This window comes from Opisthocomus hoazin, chromosome 5 (genome assembly GCF_030867145.1).
Source record: "Opisthocomus hoazin isolate bOpiHoa1 chromosome 5, bOpiHoa1.hap1, whole genome shotgun sequence".
In the NCBI taxonomy this organism is placed as follows: Eukaryota; Metazoa; Chordata; class Aves; order Opisthocomiformes; family Opisthocomidae; genus Opisthocomus; species Opisthocomus hoazin.
Window position 1 is genome coordinate 29,568,207 of NC_134418.1, and position 23,476 is coordinate 29,591,682.

General features: G+C 40.0%; 1 protein-coding gene across 3 annotated transcripts in view; it reads left to right on the forward strand.

Moving 5' to 3' along the window:
• ADAMTS3 (ADAM metallopeptidase with thrombospondin type 1 motif 3) overlaps positions 1–22,820 on the forward strand; it is a 132,865-nt gene extending 110,045 nt beyond the window's left edge. For all 3 annotated transcript variants that reach the window (XM_075420776.1, XM_075420774.1, XM_075420777.1), the window contains 13 exons: positions 1,125–1,257; positions 1,728–1,841; positions 2,914–3,059; positions 3,620–3,795; positions 4,949–5,082; positions 5,617–5,740; positions 9,481–9,561; positions 11,205–11,368; positions 11,975–12,140; positions 12,875–13,007; positions 13,267–13,474; positions 14,271–14,388; positions 20,021–22,820. In XM_075420776.1, the coding sequence (XP_075276891.1) occupies positions 1,125–1,257; positions 1,728–1,841; positions 2,914–3,059; positions 3,620–3,795; positions 4,949–5,082; positions 5,617–5,740; positions 9,481–9,561; positions 11,205–11,368; positions 11,975–12,140; positions 12,875–13,007; positions 13,267–13,474; positions 14,271–14,388; positions 20,021–20,598 (2,275 nt within the window). In that variant the 3' untranslated portion in view covers positions 20,599–22,820. The remainder of the gene's footprint in view (positions 1–1,124; positions 1,258–1,727; positions 1,842–2,913; positions 3,060–3,619; positions 3,796–4,948; positions 5,083–5,616; positions 5,741–9,480; positions 9,562–11,204; positions 11,369–11,974; positions 12,141–12,874; positions 13,008–13,266; positions 13,475–14,270; positions 14,389–20,020) is intronic.
• Positions 22,821–23,476: the final 656 nt, after the last annotated feature.

The following is a 23,476-nucleotide window of genomic DNA, read 5'->3' on the forward strand; positions in this document are numbered from 1 at the left end:
CTTCAGATCTATATTGGAAAAGCTATAAATCAGGAACAATGCTTCCTCGCTTAGGGCTGCACTCAAAGCCCGTTTGCATCCCCTGGGGGAGCATAGGAGTCTCTCTGGCAGACTTTATGTCAGGTAGCTGGTGTTTTCCCTAGGTTTTTAATTTCTCTAGGAGTTATGCTGTGAAACTAGCAGAATGAAGCCCGAAACTCAGAAAAGGAACTAGCAAAGTTGTGGAAGAGAGAAGGCGGCATGCGTGCCTGACTTAGGGAGAAAAGGAGAACAGATCTCTACCCTGCTGGCTCTAGTCTCCCTCTGTGTATGTACCTATTCATCCAATTCTTCCTCAGGCTTCCTTCTCCATTGCAAATAGCTGGGTTTGCCGGTCAAAACTGAGTGAAAACTTCATGAGCTGACCCACATCTCCTGCAGAAGAAACCCTATTCATAACATAAAGCATAAAATAGTAATTGATTGGGACCTTAGAGCTTAAAGTGAAATATCCCAGTTCAGGAGAAGCTCACCAGTATCACTATTTTAAGATATCAGAGTTAAACAGGAATGAGAAAAAAACAAGCCTTATTCTTGCTGTTTGCATAGGCAGGCCTTCATCCCTGTGAATACAGTAGATGTCAGGTAAGAAGGCCTGTTCTCAGACTACTCTTCTGTTTCAAAGCACCTTAAAGTCACTGGAAAGACCCACTGTGACTACAACTGGCTTTGTGTTAGGCCTTATATTAGGAATCATACTCCAGGTCAAAGCACATTGAGATTTTGCCCTTTGGCACTGAGAGTGGAGGAGTGTTTGTTTTCTACATCTGGTGACAGGAAAGTAAAGTACAAATATCATATGTATGGCTAGGGCAGGGAAGGGCTGGAGATGCCTCTCCACAGTTTCCAGCAAATGCAGGAACTTTGCTGTGGGATCTTCCCATCTAACGCTCAGTCATCTTGCACTAGGCAGTATTCCTACAGAAGGGACTGTCTGTGCTTTCAGAGCAATAACTATGTAAACAGGACAGAAAACAGGTTGGAGAAAAGGAGTATTACCTTTGCTAAGAATAAGTATTTTGATCTTGCCAATCCAAAAAAAATTACTACATCTCATGATTTTTTTTCTCTGTATCTTTCCACAGCTCTTATGACTGTCTTCTTGACGACCCTTTCGAACATGATTGGCCCAAGCTTCCTGAACTGCCAGGCATCAATTATTCCATGGACGAACAGTGCCGCTTTGATTTTGGCGTTGGCTATAAAATGTGCACAGCGGTATGTCCAAGGCAGTCATTGCAAAGACAAACGTTCTTTCAGCAAGTTGGTGTCTGGCGTTATTTAAGAGCTGCAATATACATGTTTCCTCATAGTTGAAGAGCAGTTAAACAGATCTATAAGGAGGAGGGAGATATTTATGGGTGAAATGCAGTCATCTGGGTCATTTGGTTAAATGGTCAAGTGGATGGCAGCATGGTCCACATGACACAGACTTGTGGTAGTGATCCCAAAGAAGAAGGGGAAAAACCCCTCATTTTCCTTCCACTTCTGGGTGTCTCCTCCTTTCCTCTTCTTACCAGCACGGAACTAGAGGGTGCAGGGAATAAGCACTGCCCTTTTCTTTCTGAAGATAATGTACTTACTGGTAGCTGTGTTTCAGATTAATTGACTAGGTGAGTTGAATCCTTATCTGAAAAGTATTAATAATCTAATGTTGAGTTTCATCTCATAAACGTTCTCCATTTCAGTTCCGAACCTTTGACCCATGCAAGCAGTTGTGGTGTAGCCATCCAGATAACCCATATTTCTGTAAGACTAAGAAAGGACCTCCACTCGATGGGACAGAATGTGCCCCTGGAAAAGTAAGTATTGTGTTTTAGCTATGTTTGTATTAAAAAAAAACCCAGCAGTTGCATTCATTTTGGTTGAAGGGTGCGCAGGAAAACTGGGAATTGCCCAGTATCCCCTGGGTGGAGCCAGAGGAAGGGAAAAGAGGGAGCTGTGCTTTCCCACTGTGATATTCTGTGAAATGTACAAGGTTTGCAATAGTACGAAGTAAATTCTGGACAAGAAAACCACAGTTGAGCTGTAACCCATTCTCACCCTCCTCTGTGGCCTTTTTGTTATGCTTTTTGGATTCTTTTCTCATCTGCTAAGTGTCCATAAAGTGTCTTTAGGGATCCATGGTAGCAGATAATGCCATTCCTGTAGGACCACTTCTTAGTGCTCGTGGTCCAGACATCCTGTGGCTAAATGTTTGTGCAGGCTTAGGATTAGCTCTTTATTTTTCCCTTTTAATATCCCCATTAGTGGGTGTCCTGCTGGTAATTCATTTTTAATTATAAAATTATACTCAAATGAATGTTTGTTTAGCAAATTCCATGTATTTTGAGATACAGTAGAGCCACTTACACCGAGTATGCCCTAACCAGCAGCAAAACAACACCCTGGCCAGTGACTATCCCTTCAGCCTGTTTGCATAAGTGTGATATTTGGCCAGTATGAAGAAAAAAAGAAAAACGCAACTAATCCTCAGCAAAAAATTTATCTTGCTAATATTCAGAACATTCAAATTCCTTTAGAAAGGTGTTAGCCACTGAGACTCAAATGAAACAAAGACTTACATAGGTTAAGTGAAGAGGAGGGTGGAACGTGTTGAGCTCCACGTGACTGCCCATGGAAGGGTTCGGGCTCCGGTTCAGCAGTGCTGCCTGTTCATTCACAGAGCAGGCTGCCTTCAGGGAGGGGGATCGGTTACTCGGGACCCTCACCCACTTTGTCCCTAGGAAAGTCTCTGCTTGCAGTCTCTTCTCTGAGATGTCCCTTCTCAGCCCGTGAGCTCACCTCTGTGTGCTTTTGATTTTGTTGTGGTTATACATTTTGTTTGTTTTTTGTTTCTGGTCTCATCTGTTTTCCTTACCCAATTTCTCTCAGTGGTGCTATAAAGGTCACTGCATGTGGAAGAATGCTAACCAGCTGAAGCAGGATGGCAACTGGGGAGCCTGGACAAAATTTGGCTCCTGCTCACGGACCTGTGGAACTGGAGTTCGCTTTCGAACACGCCAGTGCAACAATCCAATGTAGGTCTTCTGGCTAGGTGGTAGTCCCAGTCAGCTGGGAGTCGTTATAGGTGTCAGTTTAAATGGCATTTACGGTTCAGATGGAGTCTGCCAAAATTCACATTCTGTTCAAGCCCCTTCAAACATGGCTTTTTTCAGGGAGACAGGATCATTTTTGAAGAATCCAAGAATTTTCAGAGGCAAGCCTGTGGAAAACCATCCCAAGGATTTAGCCCATGTGTAAGAGAGTGAAGAGTACATAGTGTGTGAGCTCAGCAAGCTGCACGATATCTTAGACAATGTCTAATTGTAAATCGACTATTGACAGCATATATGTGCATATGTATTACTTCTGCATTTCAGCATATGCCTTGGGGAATGTGTAGGTAAGCACAGAGGTTATACTGCAGGTGTGTATCTGTGCAGTGTAACTGTTCTGTTTTCATTTCTGTCACTTCACGAGCCTTTTTTGCAAAATTGTCTCTTAAAATAGAGTATGAAATTTCACCTGGAGAGCCGAAAAATCCCCAGATCTAATGTCCAGAGAGTTTTATAATCTCTTCAATGTTTTCTCTTCACAGGCCCATTAATGGAGGTGAAGATTGTGCTGGTGTCAATTTTGAGTTTCAGCTTTGCAATACAGAGGAGTGTCCGAAGCACTTTGAGGACTTCAGAGCACAGCAATGTCAGCAACGCAATTCCCACTTTGAGTATCAGAACAGCAAGCACCACTGGCTGCCATATGAACACCCTGACTGTAAATTCTGTTATTTGCCTTTATTACAAGTCAATCCTGGAATGTCCCAGAGCTTATGTGGGTCTTGTTCATCAGCCATGCAGAGACCAGAAATAAAAGCAGGGAAAAAAGGGTGGCCCCAGAAGGAAGGAACAGGTGCTATGTGAGACAGTTGTCATTTCCCCAACCCTAGGTCAGCTAGCTTCCCCTGACTTTCATCCTCCGCTTAGTGAGAACATGATGTAGCAAGAGGCTTGAGGCTCTCCGCTGTTGCTGGAATAGTTTGATGGGTGCTCATAGCATTTAATGCACTGCATTGTCGAGCTCTGGCTCTCTGCAGTTGGGGCAAAGTGTGGAAAGCTGTTGGTTGGGTCGTGAAAAACTTCCTGCCCTTTCTCCCGTACAGCTGTTCATCTACCTGAGTGCAAATGGTCAACATTTGATGGCAGCTACTGGAAGTATTAACAATGTTTTTCTAATGGCACTACTTGAGAAGTCCTTCTTAGTATTTTCACACTCTTTTACAGATCCATCCGCCTTGGCCCGATTCTGTAGGTCTTTGCTACTAACATTAATCTAACCCAGTAATTACCTTGAGCGACAAGGGCAGCTTCAAGCACAAAGACAGATTCCTAGTTCACTGAAAGGTGTTGCAGAGTTGCTGGCATTTCTTCCTCGGGTGTCTCCTGAGATAACCTTTACATAGGTGGCTAAGGAGTTAGATTCAGACAATAAGCAGGAAATATGTGTTCAGCTGGAATTTTCAAAAAAGGATACAGAAAGTTAGATCCAAATCCTCTGTGCTTTTCACCTGGCTTTAGCACCATCTTCTCACAGACTCATTTTTCTGCTGTCATTTTTCTGCATCCCTGTGATTTTGTAAACTCAGCCCTGTTCCAGATAGCATCAGAAAGAAAGCTGCTTTCAGAATAGTCAAGAACCCAGTCCTAGGAGCCTCTTTAGAAGGGAACTGATTTCTCTGAGAATATCTCAAAGTGATAGGCCCATAATTCACAGAAAAGCAAATTAGTTGCTTTTTTTCCCCCACAGCTCTCTGTTAAAGGTCCCTTCTACCTCTGTCGTATTCTCTTCACTCCTTTAGTAGGATATTTTTCTGAAACACACCTGGATTGCTGTTGATTTATGCAGTTAATTCTCTTTCCTTGCTACACAGCTAATAAGAGATGTCACCTGTACTGCCAATCCAAAGAAACCGGAGATGTTGCTTATATGAAACAGCTGGCACATGATGGGACTCGCTGTTCCTATAAAGATCCCTACAGCATTTGTGTTCGTGGAGAATGCGTGGTGAGTGACAGCTTCCCAAGGTCATCACTGAGTTTGAGCTGTGCCGTGTTACAGAACAACTCTGGTTAGAATCAATCAGAACAACTCAGTCGACAGTGCAGAGACAGACTTTGCAGATATTTCTAAATTAAGTATTTGCAGCATCATATTCCTCATAATTCCTTGAGATTTAAATTAAATTATAGCAACAGCACAGACCTGTTTCATGGTAACACTCCTCTTCAACTGATGATTTCATTTGCCTTTTTTGCACTTAGTATCGTGTCTGAAAAGAATTGTGTCTATTTTTCTGTCTTTCCCATCTTTCTTAGTCTTGCACTACAGTGAATATAAAGCAAGAATCAAGTCCTTTTTTTTCACATGAAAACTATTATCCAGCACCAGATTTGCAAGTAATTTTTATATAAATAAAGTAGATCAGTGTTGGGTGGTAATTTCTTCTATGCATTAATTTTGTGATGCTTCCCACCATAACTAAAACTGACAACCAATGACAAATCCTTCTCTTTTTCTTTTTTTCTCGTCCTTCTGCAGAAAGTGGGTTGTGACAAGGAAATTGGCTCCAATAAGGTTGAAGATAAGTGTGGCGTCTGTGGTGGGGATAACTCTCATTGCCGAACTGTGAAGGGAACCTTTACCCGCACTCCCAAAAAGCTTGGTAGGAATAGTATTTTTGTCTGTCTGGACATAGTTTCTGGTGTTTCTGGTATGCTTACCATTTTGCAGACCAGTCAGAAATGCAACCTACTTTAAGGCAGCAAAATACAAATTGTAAGCTGATGTGCAAAAGTGGTTTAGTCCCTGATAAAGAAATGACATCTTGTACTATTTCTGTCCTTTGAAGGACCTATTAGAAGAAAGCTTGATCAGTCAAGTGCATTGAGAAGTAGTCACCATGCAGAGCACGTTTAGTTCTTCTTTGTAAATGTTGAAGCTCAGCCAATGTTTGTGATAAGTGGGGGTACACTGAGTTTTGCTAAACAAGAATGAACTGTTCTTCTCATAGTGAAATACAGAAGAAATTGAGATACTTTGCCTGACACTAAGTATAGCATGCCTCTGTCTGTAGGAGGACTAAAGGAAACATTTTTTTATCCAGTTAAAGATGAAGCTTTTCACAAGTTTTTCCTCTCAAACCTAAACTTGAGAGTTTTAAATGGAAGTCTGAATTTCTGTGCATATGAAATGAGCATATGGACTTCCTGTCAAATTGTTTTTTTATCGTGCTTTATCACAAATCAGAGCCCTTCGGTCAAATAGACAAATTAAAAGTAAATTCAGCTGAATTCTGAACCAAATGTAAAAACGTTTTGGCAGGAATCCTCATTTCTCATACCTTTTGTGTGACTGAGAACCAGTGGAACCTATGATAGCATTCTGCTAGCTCAGAACAAAGAATGACCTGGTTAAAATTTTCAGACTGCACTCTGGGTTATTTTGCAACATTTTTCTTATCAATAATAAGTCAAGATCTCCTTGAACTCCTTCAGAAATTTCTATTGTGTCAGTTGTTTGTTAAGCCAGGGCAGTATTATCTTGTATATTTTGCAGTGACTATTTTGTATTTCAAAGCTTTCCTGTATTGCTTTTTTCTTTTTTGCAGTCTGGGGAAGCTACTCAGAGAAGTGTATCTCTGTATGACTGGTAGCAGTTATTTCAGGAGTGTCTGTCTGATAGAGCTAAGTGTTTTAAGACAGAACAGAGAAAGGGTAAGGGACAGATAATGTGAATATCTGCGTTAATAGTTTAGAGGCTGGTAACTGCTGCCATGAAGCAAGCTTTACTGCAGCATTAATATTTAAATTTGGACAGTAAGCAGACAAACTAAACTTGGACAAAGACAAGTTAATGTGTGACTGTAAATAAAATACATAAAATATTCTGCTGAAAATACTTATTAATTATTAGAAAGCAACTGGAAAAGTTTACTGATTGTTATTATCAAATTACAGTAGAGAACCTTTCTGAAAGGGATGGTTCCCTGGAGGCTGATGGATTGGACATGGAATAATGCAAGAATCATTCAGACTTTGGGAGTAATGGACTGAAGACTACACCTTGAGCCTCATATATAAGTCTCTGTATTTCTGGAGCTGGCAGCTGCTATGCTTTTCTTAAAACAAAAAAAAAAAAGTGATAAGCAGATTTAAGTGCTCAGCCTTCTAAGAGCATTTCTGATTTTTTCACTGAGAAAATGACTGGAATTTGGGGGGCAGAGAGGATATTCACGTCACAAGTTTGGATCCAGTCCAGTAAGAGTTTTTTATAATGAGTTGGTTTCTGTTGTCTATACCAATGGTTTCAGCTCCTCGCTCACAATCCATGTACTGCCTAAACCTGTAGTTTGGCTTACTCCCTGGGAGATTAACAGGGCAAACAAGAGGCCAGCAGAGGGCAAAATGTTTTACCGACGCCACCATGTTCTGGCTCAGCATTTCCGCCTGTCGGCCACTGAGAACCACTGCATTGTCTGACGGGGTGACGGCATGTGATTGAATGTTTGCGCAGTATTTTCAGTGTCTGGAAAGCACGACAATCCACAGTGACAGTCAGTTGTAAGAGATAGTTCAGGGAAGATTGCTGTTAATCAGCTATTTATTTGCAAATGTCTATGAAAGTGATAGAAGTGTTTATGAAACATTTATTGTTTTACCATAACTTTGGCAATCTAGTCATTAAAAAGACTAATTGACCTCTTCCAACAGGAAAACATTTAAGCAAGAGGTGCCAAAAAGAATTCAAGTTTCTGGAAAATGAAATCTGCAAGTATCCAACTTAAAATCACCTACCTGAATTTTCACTGACTTTCATTGACTATTAACATTTGCTAGATGTGTCTAATTCTGGTTTAAATGCACTTGAACACATAATGTAATTTATACTTTACACTTGTAAAGACCATCTGGCTGACAAACATAGTCAATGAAATAACAAGACTTGGCTCTCAGAGCACTAATTACAGACGTTCTATTTAAGGGAAGACAAGAGGAGCGTTTACATTGCCCAAAGGAGCTCGCAATATTTCCCTTTCTGAAACAAAGGAGTCTAAAAATACAATGGGTAAGTTTCAAGTGCTTGTAGAAAGAGAGGCATCCATGGCAACGCGAGAGTTCTTGCTGCAGTTCTCATCTCCATTCAGACATTGATAGATAATGCCAAATCAGGCAAAAGCTTTATGTTTCATATGCTCAAAAGATGATCAATGAAAAGATTGGCAAATGCTGTTTGTGCAGTCACTCATCAGCCAAGACCATGATTTTACATATTCCAGGCTCTTCTTTTTCTTCACTTATATTTTCCAAGGAGCTGTAGTATGTCAGGTGCGTGACAAACTACCGATGCGTTTGTTAGTCCCAGAATCTCCAGGACAAAACAGAAGTACTTAAATGCTACGTCTTGTGTTTGCAATGCACAAATAATAAAACTTGTCACATCTACACTGCTTCTATAGCAGGGCTGGATTACTCAGGAAGATTGCATAGCAGAGTACAAAACAGAGAGAAACTCACTCAGCTCTTGAAAAATGGATCTACAGAGATTTATCATAAGTAAATCTTCAGTTGTTTAAGAGAAAATAATAGAAATGTGAAAATACCACGCACTCAGAGTGCTTATGATGTTCTTGATCAAAACTTGATATAGAAGTACCTGTTGCCAGGTCTCTAGCAAGGATTTTAGTCTTCCTAATGACAATACTTAATGTTACACTAATTACCTGTGGTTTGAACTGATAAATAATTGAAATTTAGAATAAGAATCATTTTCTTTTGGAACAGCTTTTTACTTTTAGCTGTAGAGTTGAATTTAGTCCCATCACTTCAGCAGAAGAAATTTAATTGATGCATTTTATATTCACAGTTGTAAATAGTTTGGGTTAACTTCCATATAGACAAGCCTTTTCTGATGTGTAGTGACAATGCACTCTGTACTACGCCCACCTTTCTCCAGTCTTTGATGTCTCAGAAGTAAGCAGACACAGATAAGGCATTAACATCTAACATGACAGAAAGTAAACTCAAATCTAACAGCCTGGTGATGAGTGATTTGGAAAAAATAATTGGGAAGACTTTTAGTTTTCCCCCTTGTGTGCTGAGGAACATAGGAAACATATTTTTGCCTGAATTGTTAATTGGTATGGCCTATAGCAGTGTAGCTAGTCAAGTGACAAATAGATTTGTAACTGGTTTCTCTTCTTCCTGAAAGAGAAGAAACACAAGGAGGTCCTGTCAAATACGTTACAAAACTATTTGCTCGTTTTCATTCTGACATTGCTTCTCAGTTGATGACGGATGCCCTCTTCTGCAAGTAGAAGCTGGATCATGCAGTGAGCTTCTAACCATGGCTATTACTTTTTCTTTCCATCTCTGCTTTCTCCATTGACTACTACACATGCCAAAGGGTACCTTAAGATGTTTGATATCCCTCCTGGTGCTCGACATGTGTTTATCCAAGAAGACGAGGCTTCTCCTCACTTTCTTGGTAAGTGTTTCCTCAGGTTTGGCATTGAGGCATGATGAGAAGCACAGGGCAGTCATGCAGAAGAACATGAGAAATGAGATAACCACATAAAAGTGGTTTGGGTAAATATGTGCATTCAAAATTGCATGTTTAGGACTGAGTCCTACAGCATAAGCTCAGCAAACAAACATTTACTTCTCATTTGAATTCTTCAAAATATTAAACTGATCCCAGTTTGCATGTTTACTAACAAAAGATTGTCGTCACTCATGTTTAAATGGGCACTGCCAAGGTAAAAACTGTATGTTCTATTATGTGAATCAACTTCAGTATCTTTAATTATTCTTATTTGCTGCAGATTGTAAGCAACAGCTATTTTAATGGAAAGAAGATTGGATTGTGATATATTTGCAGTCTATTTCATTTCAGATTTTTCTCACATAGGACAGTTTATACTGTTGTCAATCGATTTGTATCTTACTGCTTACCATTTTCTAATGCTTAAGGGATTTTTAGCTCCCAGGAGAGGAGCGAGATCTTCCATGGATTTTAATGGCCTTTTAATCAGCTCCTCGTGTGCTAGGGCAGTGTCTGAGTTGTAAACCCTTCAGGCAGAGTTGGATTAGTTACTAAAAAGAAGCAGGAATAGAAAAGAAAGAAAAAAAGAAAAAAAAAAAGAAGAAATTGTTTCAACTGTGATAATGTCAAAGGGGGAAACTTGGCTTTTGAGATCCAAGAGGTTCATTTTGGACTAAACATAGCCTGATAGTAACTTTCAGAGAAGCATAGCTTTGCTTTTGCAGCAAGTGGCTTCATGAAGCTACTTGCTAGATACTGCAGAGCTCCTGTATTTGGATTACTATAATCACAGAAACTTGTAAGATTTATGCATAGGGGTTTTTTTTATCATGTTTTATGGTGCATTGGAAAAAGTTGTACCAAAGAAAAAATGAGAGTCCATCCTTCAGATTTCTAATGTATTGGCTTCTAATTGGAGGATAATAATAATAATAATCCCCACATTACGTGACTTTTAAGGTGTGGTGCAGAAACCCAAAACCAAGTCATATTTCCTAGGGGTTCAGATGCCACAGTTCTTTGCTTACTGATTTTAGCATCTGGCACATACATATGTATGCAAAAGAAACTAAAATGTGATGAAAAAGTTGTCATTTTCATAATCGGAGGAAAATAAGAAATGTACTTGAAGTCTCCTGAGGTGTCTGTTATACTAATAGGCATTCCCAGTAATACTGATTTTGGTCTTATGCAAATAAGGAAGATGGGTGATCTGAAGATTTTACCTGAGTTCCTTGCTACTACTCGTGCTTCTTGGCAACTAAGCTAGTATGGGAAATGTGCACATTACATAGGAAGAGGTGCTTCAGTGTATCTCTAGTTCTGTATCTAATTCATGTGGATAAGGAGGTACAAAACTCAAGTAAATGTGAGAATGCATCTGTCATCAAACTGGAATCTGGAGGCTGCATGAGATGGCCTTGGAGGGCCTTTCTCTGAGCCATTTCATCTACAGCACCTGCTAGTGTGGTGTGTTTTTTTGCAAAAGACCTTCTGCAATAATTCCTGCCAGGGTTCACATAGGCCACCATGGTTGCTGACGATACAATGGGAGGCACAACTAGCGCTGTTTTCAATCCTTTTAGCAATTAAGAACCAGGCTACGGGACACTATATTCTGAATGGGAAAGGGGAGGCGGCCAGATCCCGATCTTTCATCGACCTGGGCGTGGAGTGGGAGTACAACATAGAAGACGACATAGAAACTCTCCACACTGATGGGCCCTTGCACGATGCAGTGGTTGTGCTGGTAGGTTACCTGTCAAGTAGCGGGAATATGGTGGGTTTGTCTTTTATAAAAAGTGCACGCCCATCATGGAGCTTGTGCTGACAAAACACTGCTGTGTAATGCCTCTCTGAAAGACATGTGCCGATGAGGTGGCTGATAGCCTGAAGCCCTTTTCTCATTAGCTGTTACCCTCTCTTGTAAACTGCTGCCTGTTCCTGCAACGGTACTATGTCAATCAGAAGCCAAATATTGCACTGTCAGACATCAGTGGGACACTTTCAGTTAACCAAAAGAGGGCATTGCATATTAAACTCTGTCTGAGACCAGCCCTACACTTCAGCCAAGTAAATGGTGTAGCCACACCATCCTTTCGTCCTAGGTGACAGTGTCCTACTTGGCCAGCTTAGAATGCTAGCCTAGAAATGTATCTCATTTTAAACAGCTCTGTGTTCTGACTATGAATACAAAATCCAATTTTTTTTCACCCAGTGAGTTAAGTAGCAGTTTCCATGTTTCCCCTAAGAGCCAGACCTTGGTTTCTTTACAAACCTTGGTATTTCTTTACTTTGCAAAGGAATAAATAATAGCTCTGGTTTTGTACCACTGTTTACATTTGATTATTAATAGATCATTCCTCGGGAAAATGACACAAGATCTAGCCTGACTTACAAATACATCATTCACGAGGATTCAGTATCAACTATCAACAGCAACAATGTCCTACAGGAAGAAATAGATACTTTTGAGTGGGCGTTAAAGAGTTGGTCGCAGTGCTCCAAACCCTGTGGTGGAGGTAAACAGATGCTGTAGCACCTTCTAATAACGAATGACAGATTACCAAAAGTGGAAAAGTAAAAGGTGGGGGTAGTGAATGCTTTAGAAATCTTGGCCTTCCTTTTTTAAAAAGCAGTTTGTTATTTTGGGTGCATAGCTTAAAATATCTTAAGTGCCTGATTATTCAAAAGTGTCACACTTCCAGACTAGAAAGAAGTTCTTTTTAAGTGTTTAAATTCGGTACCAAAGCCACTTTGGAATTACAGACTCATACATTTATGCTACTTGGCGTTCACTTTACTTATGTACATTACACTTATGCAAAGAATGGGGAATGCAAATGTCAAAATTACTTTAACTCTTACATACAGCAGTCAAGAAGGTGATGTGTTCTGGTAACAAAAACACTAAAACAAGACTGGGGTTCATTCCCAGGTTAGCTGGTGACTTGCTGCTTGATGTTAAGGAGGTAATTTCTCCCCTCTCTATGCCATGATTTATGTGTAATGCAGAAGTTAGACTAAGCAGTCATAACTGTCCCTTCTAGCCTTGAAAACCTATCACAGTGTCACACTATGTATAGCCTCCACAGAGCACTGTGTGGCAATCTTGTGCCTGACAAATCGTGAGCATGTTTAAATACTTCATACATATCTGTCATGTACAACCATTTAATAGGCCATAAAACTTACATTTAAACCAAAAATTCTAACAAGGACCTGTTTTTCCTGATTTTTCTAAAATATTTTCCAGGGTTCCAATATACCAAATATGGGTGCCGCAGGAAAAGTGATAACAAAATGGTTCATCGCAGCTTCTGTGAAGCCAGCAAAAAGCCAAAGCCCATTCGCAGAATGTGCAATCTTCAAGAATGCACACAGCCTCTGTAAGTATGTCTCACATGAAGATATAAATGATTGCTCCTTGTGGTACATGTGGAAGTTAACCCAAGCCAAATTTGGTAGGATGTTGACAGCTTTCTAGGCTGGAGTTCCTGTATTACGGATGTTTTCTTTTCTACCTGTGTAAGAATAGTTACTGATTTTATTGAGTGGTTTAATCACAAATATACTGTATACTGATCTGGCAGCAGTATGGATAACAGGTAAATTTGTGATGGTATCTTACTGCTTTTTATTTCCCAGCTGGGCAGCAGATGAGTGGGAATACTGCACAAAAACCTGTGGGAATTCAGGCTACCAGATCCGTACTGTGCGTTGCATTCAACCCCTTCATGACGGTGCAAACCGCTCTGTCCATTTCAAGTACTGTAGTGGGGATCGCCCGGAGAGCCGCAGGCCGTGCAACCGCATACCATGCCCTGCACAGTGGAAAGCTGGACCCTGGTCTGAGGTAGGCGAGCAGCAATTGTGAGGGAGTGACGTACCTTTGCTAACATCTCATGCCTCCAAAGTCAGATCTGTGCCTTGGCTGGAAGTTCTGGACTGCACCAGACAGTTTCCCAAAACCTGAAAATCTGCAGCAGATAATGCCTTCCAGCTTCACGGGATTCTGTAGCTCTCCAGACTTCTCCAGAAACCAGCAAGGAAAATACAATATTCACAATATCAGATACACAATCCTGCAAAACAAATGTTGAAATTTTGCTTGTTTTTCTCCAAGTTTCCACCTTCTGAATTCCCCAATTCTGAGGACAGCATAACATTTTTTACTGCCTTGGACTGTTTTGGAATCACAGAGTTTCTGCAGGTGTTGATATTGTAATAATGACTTAGGAACAAACAGCTGAACCCTACAGCTAACTCTGAACACTGAGTTTTCTATGCCCTTTGTATTCTCTGTATGTTTCATTGTCAAGATCAGGTATCGGCTGCAGGAAGAATAGGTAGCAAAATTGATAATATGCTCTAATAATATTTAATATTTAATAATTAATAATATTTAATATGTAATAATATACTCTAATAACATTTAACATTATAGAAGGAAAGAACCAAGGAAAATACTATCCTCCTTCTCTGCATATTTCTCCATAATGTCAGCCTTCACTAAAGTCTGCTTTCAAAACAAATTGCTGGAAAGTGTAGCCTGACCTGAAAGCCAATCTTGGGTTATTTTAGACACAATAATTTTTGCACATTGCTGTGAATAGCTAAATGTCCCTAATTGTCTTGTGTCTGTTTTGTAGTGTTCTGTGACCTGCGGTGAGGGAACTGAGACCCGGCAGATCATGTGCCGTGCTGGTGACCAGTGCAATGGAGAAAAGCCGGAATCAGTGAGGGTTTGTAAACTCGCTCCGTGTAATGGTAAGAGAATATCTTAAAATTACTGCAATAGATGAGGGTAACGATTCCTGACTCAGTGCAGCCTGTCTAGATAGCACAGTGCTGAGCAGAGATGTTAGACACAGATTTCATCCTTGAATAAACTCCAGTGAAAAAAGAAAGACCTATATTTAGGTCTAAATAAAAGCTAAACTTCCTGTGAACTTTCTGTGTTAATGCATACAGGTGTCTAAGACAAGGCAGAGTCTACGCTTATGAACAGTAGTGTGCACACCAAACTTGTACTCTACTGTATTTTAAAGATGTTACACTGTCAGGTGACAACCACACAACACCATTCATCTGTTGAATGCTAGAAAATACACCCTCCCTTGGAGATTCTCCTGCCTTTGTCCAGCTAAAGTCACGCTGTTGTTTAGTCCAGCACATTGTTGGTTGCTTCTTGCACAGCAGGGTCCCTCCTGAAAACATGCTGAAATAGGGGGTTTAAATATGTTAGCCTAAGTTGCATTTGCAAAAATTTGTGCTAGAGGTGAAGGTCAATCCAAAGTAAACTCTGCTCAACCTCTAAAACCCGGAATAAGCCCTGCCAATTGAGGAAATGAAAAAAAAAAGTAAAAATGGAACCACAGAGAATTAATAAGGTTCCTGGAAATCTCATTACATTGTTCTCATAGAATTTTTTTAACAGATTTTTAAGCTTTTTATGACAACAAAGCCTTTCTTCCTTTGGATGCATGACTCTTTAAGATTTGGGGTTTATTTGATTTTAAATCCTTCATGGTAGTCCTAACACTCTGATCACTAGCTGGTAGAAAAAATAGAGTAAGAGTTCTTAGAATGTGCAGTGTGTTCTCCCACAGAGTGAATCTAACTGCTTCCCACAAGTCTGGTAAAGGTGTCTGCTTTTGCTTTTACTTGTCTTCTGCCAGTGAAAGAACTCAGAGCAGAAAACAATTCCGGGAGCAATGAATAGTTATAAAACATTGTATCCACTAGGTGGGAGCAAATCCCTATCCATGACTCTATAAGCACTAGTGATAAAAATATTTCCAAAACTGAAAGAAATAAGAGCTACATCTAGCAAAACTATTCAGATAGTTTTGATCTTGTGCTGTAAGCATCGCCTTAAAGAATCTGTACTTTAAGCATCAGTTGGGATTTTCTTGAATAGCCAGTGTTAATTTCCTACCTATCAAAATTAAGCAGCACACAATCTTTTTTCTCTGTGTGAGTTCTATGTCTCTCTCACCCTAAGTAATACTCAAGAGAGCCAAGTGCCACTGACCTAGGATCCACTTATATGGGATGTAAGCAATAGATGGCCTTATACAAGCCCTTTACAAATTGACGTTGAATCACATTGGGTAATACTCACTGTATTTTTACAGTTCTGGGTGTTTAATATGCACCCCATCTCAGATGCCGCAGTGAATGAAGGATTTCTGTGGTCACATGTAGGGGGTGCCTAACAAGGTTCTGAAACCCTAGGTACATTTCATAAAGAGAGAAGACAGAGCAACGCATTGCAACAGCTGTTTAAAAAAATGTGAACTAACGGCCAGTGATCTATCTGGCTTTGATGCAGCAAACCAATAGCGTGACCTGGGCTTTATGAAAATGCCGTGAACTACAAGGGCATGCAGAGCTACACCAGCCAAGTCCCTCATACCTTTGACGAAACCACAGGGTCCCCATGGACTCTGCCCCTCCACCACGCTACACCTGCCTCCTCTCATTGAGCTCAAACCTCTCTGCTTTGCTCAGGAGTTTGGGCCATAACTTTTACCAAGCAGTAAGTAGCCGTCAGTATTCTTTCAGACCAAATAATCTCTCTTTTTTCCCACGCTTTTCGGATGTGGTTTTTACCACTTTCAATGTTTTGGGGGAATACAGCTAATATATCAATAGTATTCTGTAATACTTATGTAGATAAATTCTTTACACATGGTCACGTGTGGCATTCCTTTACTGTTACATATGTATAGCCTTGATTACTATTTTGATTTTCAGGGCTTTAGACTTAGCAAAACATTAGTCATGTCGTTTTGACAAATGATTTACTACCTACATGCAAGATTGCTGAGAGTTTAATCTTAATGGAGTTGTCATGAACATTTGCCGCAGTTGGTGTGATTTCTTTTGTGCTATGTGGCATATTAGCATTTGTCTTCCATTTCATGAAAAAACATATGTCTGCATACAGGAGAAGAGCAACCAGCTCTTCCACCATACACCTTGGTGGAGCTGAGTCTCATAGTGTGGAAAAATGAGGACACCTCCCATAGATATTTCACTTAAACTTTATATGTCTCTGTGATTAGAAGAAAACAGGAGGCAAGATTTTATCCTGCAGGTCTATAGCAATAATCTGATGAGCAGTCATGTTTCTGTGGCTGTACCAGATTAGAAGAATGGATTTTGTGGTACTTAGACAAATAGATGAGCTCCACATAAGAACAGACCCTTGAAAAGTCTCTATATGAGCTATCCCTGCTTTGCAACACAAGATACAGAATGAAGAAGAAAGCACCTGTTGTTTTAAATTTTAGTCCCTAAATACCAACTTTCAGCGAGATTTCTCAATGGTATGCTGTCAGCAAGCAGTGAACTTAGAGTTACAGTGATGCCTTCTGTAAGGGATGCGTCAATTCTAAAATCTAACGTGAAAATTTTTCATTTGATTTAAATTATATTCTAGTAGCCTCATCTTCTTTAGAATCCCTAGGGAGCCAATACACTTTCTTGTGTCTTCTACTCTTAGTTACCGCGAAGCAAGTAACAAATTGTGATAAGGAGAATTTTTACCATGAACATCAGCGGAAGGATACAAGCACTTACATACTGAATAGGAAGTGGTTGACTAGGTTGTGCAGAATTAACCTAAATAAAAAAAGGGGGGGATTATGTAAGTATACAGCTTCAAGATTGTACTTATGGAACCTACTGAAAGTAGATAAGTACAAAACCAAATCTTTGCACTAGCACTTGAGTCACGAAATCTAAACCATCACAAACTGGTATCACAAAAATTAACCATGAGAGAAAAGGACTAAATAAGATACATTGTCACTATGGAAAGGCAAAAATAATTGTTTGGTACTTTCTTTTTTGGTTTCTCACTTCAGGTGATACTATTTGCTATATATTGACATAAATCATAGTGTGTTAACAAGATGACTGCCATAATTTTCCAGATCAGGTGCTTTCATTTACACAGAAGCATAAAGATTGTTCTATATGTGATGCAAAGATTTGTGTTTCAATATTAGCTTTTCTAGTTTAGATTAATTATAAATATAGCCCTTGAATTTCCCATGCTAAATTCCTGCTGAAAATAGTCTTATAGCACCTTCATGGAGTATGTACATTCCCATGCAAAGCTACAGATTTAATGCTAGGTTTGTGAAGAACCAGCAAACATCTATCCAAGGAAGCACATCAGGAGTAGAATCAAGGAAAATTTTTATATTACATGCTGCAGTCATATAATTTGCTATTTATGAACAACATCCCACAACCCCACTGATGTGCATGTGTGTAATTTTACTGAGTTCAGTAGAATTAAGCTGATTTACGCTGATCGAGAGGTTGGGCTACAGTTAATATTTTAAAATAGGAAAACTTGGTTGCCTGATATACTGTTGACATGTGGTGAGGCAGCACCTGTACACAGGTGAAAAATATCACTGTATGTAAAGCTAATATAATTTCAGAGCTTAGTAAGTGGTGTTACATGCCATCTGTTGCTCATTAAAATGTTGACTATATAATTGCTAACTATGAATGGAGGACTAGACATGGAACAGATCTTCTCAATAGCTGGGGTTAACTTTTGGCTTTTCACATTCTAATTTTGCACACTTCTATTTTACGTAAAATCTGTCAATACCATTTCAAGCCAGCCATAGTATCTTAGGAAAATTCTGCTAATAGAAACTTTTTGCTGATCTCTCCCCAAAGTGTCTGAATAGTTACTGGATGCACCAAGCTACTCATTTCTCCCCATTGCTGGTTTTATGTCCCTTGAAGTGTTACATATTTGTAGGTTCCTGGTCTGCTTCTGGAGTGCTGCCAGGGCCTTAGCACCCGATTTAGGAGTGTGAGGGGAGACGCAGATGCCCCAGGTTTCTCAGGAGTCCCAGTTGCTGGGCTGAGTCCTCCATGGGAGAGACACAGGTTCGGCTGGAACACGACATTGAAGCGCATGGTCTGCTTTGATGGTCCCTGTAGATGTCTGTGAGAAGGTGATTACGCCTCTCTGCCTACAGATGCGTCAACTTTAAAATAGCAAGATGCTTTTCTGAAAAGTGTTGACCCTGCTGCAAGGCTGGACAAGGTGACCTTCTGAGGCACCTTCCTGCATTACTCTGTTGGGTGTTCATGCTGCTAAGGCACATGATATTCCAAACTACACAGATAAGTAACAGTATAAATGAGCAGTAGGATGAGTTAGACACAGAGAGGAGAATAATAAGGAAATATTAAATTTCCTGATTTTGAAATCTGCAAGTAGTGCAACTCATTTGAAATGACCCGAGCCAACCTCCCATCGTCTTCTGTGCCTTGACACAGCTCTGCTCAGATACTAACTCAGAATTTGACTTTTTCTGTGAGAGTGAAGTTTTAATTTAAACTCACATTCCCATACAGAATACCAAGCTTGTACCTCGATATAGTCAGCACAACAGACTGCAAGATTAAGAACAGATATTCTCAACAGTGCCACGTACTCATGAGTGTTACAAACTCTCAGCGTTTGTCCCAGTCCCGGTAACAGGAAAACTTAGGACTTCACCTTTGAGCTCATGTGGCAGTCTGAAGGAGCCCGAGTACTGATGTGCTCTCAGCTCACTGTCAAAGCCTTGTTTTTCTTCTGACTTCTTGCATTACCGCTTTCCACTCTACCAGTTTTGTCCAATGTGACCACTGCATCTCTATTTGTGGAACAATCATCCAGCAAATGCTCATTGACATTTTTGGGATCTCTAATAGATCTTTGAGCTCTTTGAGATCTTTTCCCTGACTGAATGTCACGCACTTAACTGCAAGACATCTTATGTCAGAACTATCTGTTAAAAGCTTTCCCATCAGTTCTCCAGTTACAGTTAGGTCAGTGAAAATCTCGGACTTTATCCAAACAGAACTTTATCCAACTATAACATTTTATTTTAAGACATCACGTAAAATGCATCTTTGAGAGATATTGCTTGAGATTTAATTTCTTTAAAGGAAGATTTCATTGATTTGAATGCTGTTGATTAATAATGGCCTCAGGCTAGAAGTGAAGGTGATTTTGGGTGGGTAGAACTACATCTGGCCTGGTATGTGGGTGCTCTAGTAGGTTAACACTGGAAATTGTTGTCTGTGGCCCTCCACAAATACAACATGCCTTTCCACAGCTCTTTGCTTCTGATGTGCACAGCAGCTGACAATTTCAAAGTGTCCGCCGATTTCTTTGGTTCCCAGCTAGGGTTATTTTTTAGGGTAGCAGTGAGTTCTGTCAGGGGATGAAGCATCTCAGGTTGCCTATTCAGAGTAGCCCATCATTTATGAAACACAGGCAGAACATTATCAGTGCCCATCTAAATGCTGTCAGGGCATTTCAGCATTCTTCTCTACGTTTACAATTAATGTTACATTTGTTTTGCAGATGAACCCTGTATGGGAGACAAATCTATCTTCTGTCAAATGGAAGTGCTTGCACGTTACTGTTCCATCCCTGGCTACAACAAGCTGTGCTGCGAGTCCTGCAGCAAGCGCAGCAGCACCCTCCCACCGCCGTTCCTTACCGAAGCTGCTGAAACTGAAGAGGAAGCAATGTTTGATCAGAGCCATCTGCCTAGGGCTCTGATGATGCCAACACCTGTAGTGCCCAACCACGCACAGTTCCTGCCTCGGAGAAGTTCTCTGGGCAGGCATTCTTTTGCAGAAGAGGACACAGATACGCACATCTCCCCGTCCAATTCCAAGCCCAAAAGTGCTGAATTTCCACAATGGAGAGCTCCTCAGACAAGGAAGACTTCTAGGCTGTTTGCTTTGCTGCACCAGTCACCTGCCAACGGCAGCAGTCTCAGTCCTCATAATGCCTTTGCATTGGCAGCAGCTGGTCCTGTGGTGCCAGCTAATAACACCACAATGGGTGCTCCTTCTCCATCAAGAACCTCAAGGAAGAGCGAGAAGCATGTTGAAGAGAGATGGCCTTTGAGGTCCTCCACTGTGGAAACATGAACGTGAATGCCTTGTGGAGGATAGTCATAGAAAGAGGCTTTGTCTGGCGCTTTGGGTTTAATTTCCTTACTTCTGGACTCTATGGTGCATACTGTTTTCCACAAGCAGGACACTGCAGGTCATCAACTCATTTTCCTTGTAAATACAAAGAACAAGAAGTGCTGGTTCACTTTCTAGTCACTCCTGTCCTCCTCCCATACTCCGTTATCTGGCTAGCTTGAAGGTATTGAAGGAAAGCACCAAAGAATATTCCTAATAGTGAGCAAAAGTTGCTGAGGGCATCAGTCAAGCTGTAGTACAGAAAAGTGGCCCTGACCTCAGCAGTCACCTCATTACTTTTTGGTTTTAAACACTCACATGTAGAAAATGCCCCACTACAAGAGGTACCAAACGTTTACACTATACAAAATACTTTTGCAATGGAACAACTGATTCAATAAGACTTGTTTTGCTAATTTATCTATATAAACAGATATTGTATAAGCAAATTTGCAGCTGTTGTGTAAATACTGTATATTGCAGAAAATCAGTATTATTTTTAAGAGTTTTGTGCAGTCAGACAACTGTTTACCTATGTTGCATTCTGGACAATTGCTAGGTGCCTGCCATTGAGTACTGCCTTATTTACATTCCAAAAGTTGATTTTTAAAGCAGCATTATCATAAAAGGAGGAGTTCCATTTTCATATGAATTACATCTACTGACACTAGGAAAGGGGTTTTCTAGAGTATCAACAATGTGATGCTTTCTTTTTGAAACAGGGAGAAAAAAGCATAAACTTAAAGGTATGAGTCTACTTAGAACCACCTGCCCATTAAAAGTAGGTTTAGAAACTTTAGTGTAATTCCAGTCACAGGTTGGAAAAACAGTTTCACATGCCTGTGAAATGAAGACTGACACCCGCGGCCTACGCTGAGCAGGCACTGCTTCCGTTGATGAGTAGCAGTGCCGTCCCTTACGTCTCCTTTTGCCGAAGAGGTCAGACCAGTGTAGGAAACCATGTATATACTGTAAGTACTGTAATGTTCGCGAGTCAAAAATGAGTTCTGTTTTCCAGATGATCTGTTTGTTATTTCTGAAGCTGAAAAAGCATCACAGAGGTAGAATAGGCGCTAACAAGAAATAGCTGTGGCAAGACTTAAAATAGATTTTTTTTTTTTCGTACTGGAAGCATTGATTTAAAGGTGAGAGAGATATTTATTTTTCAGCATGGTTCACCTCAAAATCTCCACAACCACAATGCATCTGACTGCAATAATATACTAGTAATTTATGTCAATGACCATCTTGTTCACAGTTCACCCAATCGCACTCTCTCCTGTGTGTTGCTGTAAAGTACTTGTATATAGGATTAAGAACTAAAGATATTTATTAAAAGTTGATTTCTTGATAGTATTTTATGTACTAAATATTTACACTAAGCGCAGTCGACTATTCTTTTTGCCAAGATAAAATACAGAGATGTAACTAGATACCTGTACATGCTATGTCCTATGGATAGAACAGAAATTTAAGCTAACTAAAACTACTGTAGAGAAATTGTTGATCTTATTCTTTAAAAAAAAGTCTTATGACAGTTTTTAATTACGGGCATCTTTAATTTCTAAATAGGTTATTAAAGTTTGACGTGCAATTTTTGCTCCCCTGTAAAAAGTCCTTATGATCAACCCATTTAAAAGAACAGCGAAGATGTATCTCTAAAATGCTATAAAGTAGATTAGAACCCCAAAGATTAAATTCTAGAGACATCTCTAGTGATTATGCGGAATCACTAGAAAGAAATAAGGATGAAAATTGTTGTCAGAAGACTTTTAAAGTAAATGAGAATGTAGGTAGGTTAATCCTGTTTGAGGAAGTACAGAGTCACGCTACACAAGACGCACCTTGCATTGTGATGCGTGTAATCTAACCCACTACAGTATTGACTCAACACCTCTAAAGAACTGCTGCTACCTTTCTGCAAGGCTTTTGAAGGTCCAATAAATTAGTATTAAACAGGTTGTACAGACAATCCCTGAGCCTCAAACAGAAAAATAGGGTGTGTTTGTTTCTTCAAAATTCCCCAAAAGTCCAATTCTCTTTTCTCTCTGTCTTGATCTTTTACGTATATACAATGTAGGTGTAAATAATCCTTGTACCTTTTTGATTTCTTTTCTACCAAGCTAATTTCTCGTTCTGTAAAGTGTACACTACTGATACTGTTTGTTGTATTGGGGAGCACGCAGCAATAAAAACTTTAACTTAAGTCTTTCTCTGATTTGATTCATGTGGGAGGGTCTGTTTTTTTCTTTTTAAGTTTTGCCTTTTGCAAAATGAAGGGCCCTTTACATCTCAGGCGTGACCTTTGCTGTCTTGCTAAAAAGTTCATTTGAATTAAATATTTAACTTGATTTTTAAAAATAGAGGTCCTGCTTTTACCATTGGAGACTGTGAGTTGCACAGAAATTGGAGGAAAGAAAGAAGTGCATTCCCAGTGATCCAAAGACATCCTGGTACATATGTGAGTGTCCAGGTAGTAGCTCCAACCCTTTTGTCGAAAGCATGTAACATTTTGGGCTTTGCTCCCTGGTCCCTGCTGCAGATGGGAGGGCCTGCTGCTGCGCATCACAGTGCTGCAGCCGTGCAGGGCATTCACAAACCTGCAAAAGAAGCACAGCTTTGGTACGACAACAGCCTTTGCCTCTGCTACAGATACGTACGGTGAGGCATTAACTTATGGTGTGGTGGTTTGCACCAGAATTCGCCAGCAGTATTTTGGTATTTGGTCTGCAATTACTGATTTTAATGCTAAAAAATGTCATGAAAAACACTAAATAACATTTTAAAAAAAATGCAAAACAGAAAATTAAGAGGCCAAATTTCCAACCCACTGCATTGA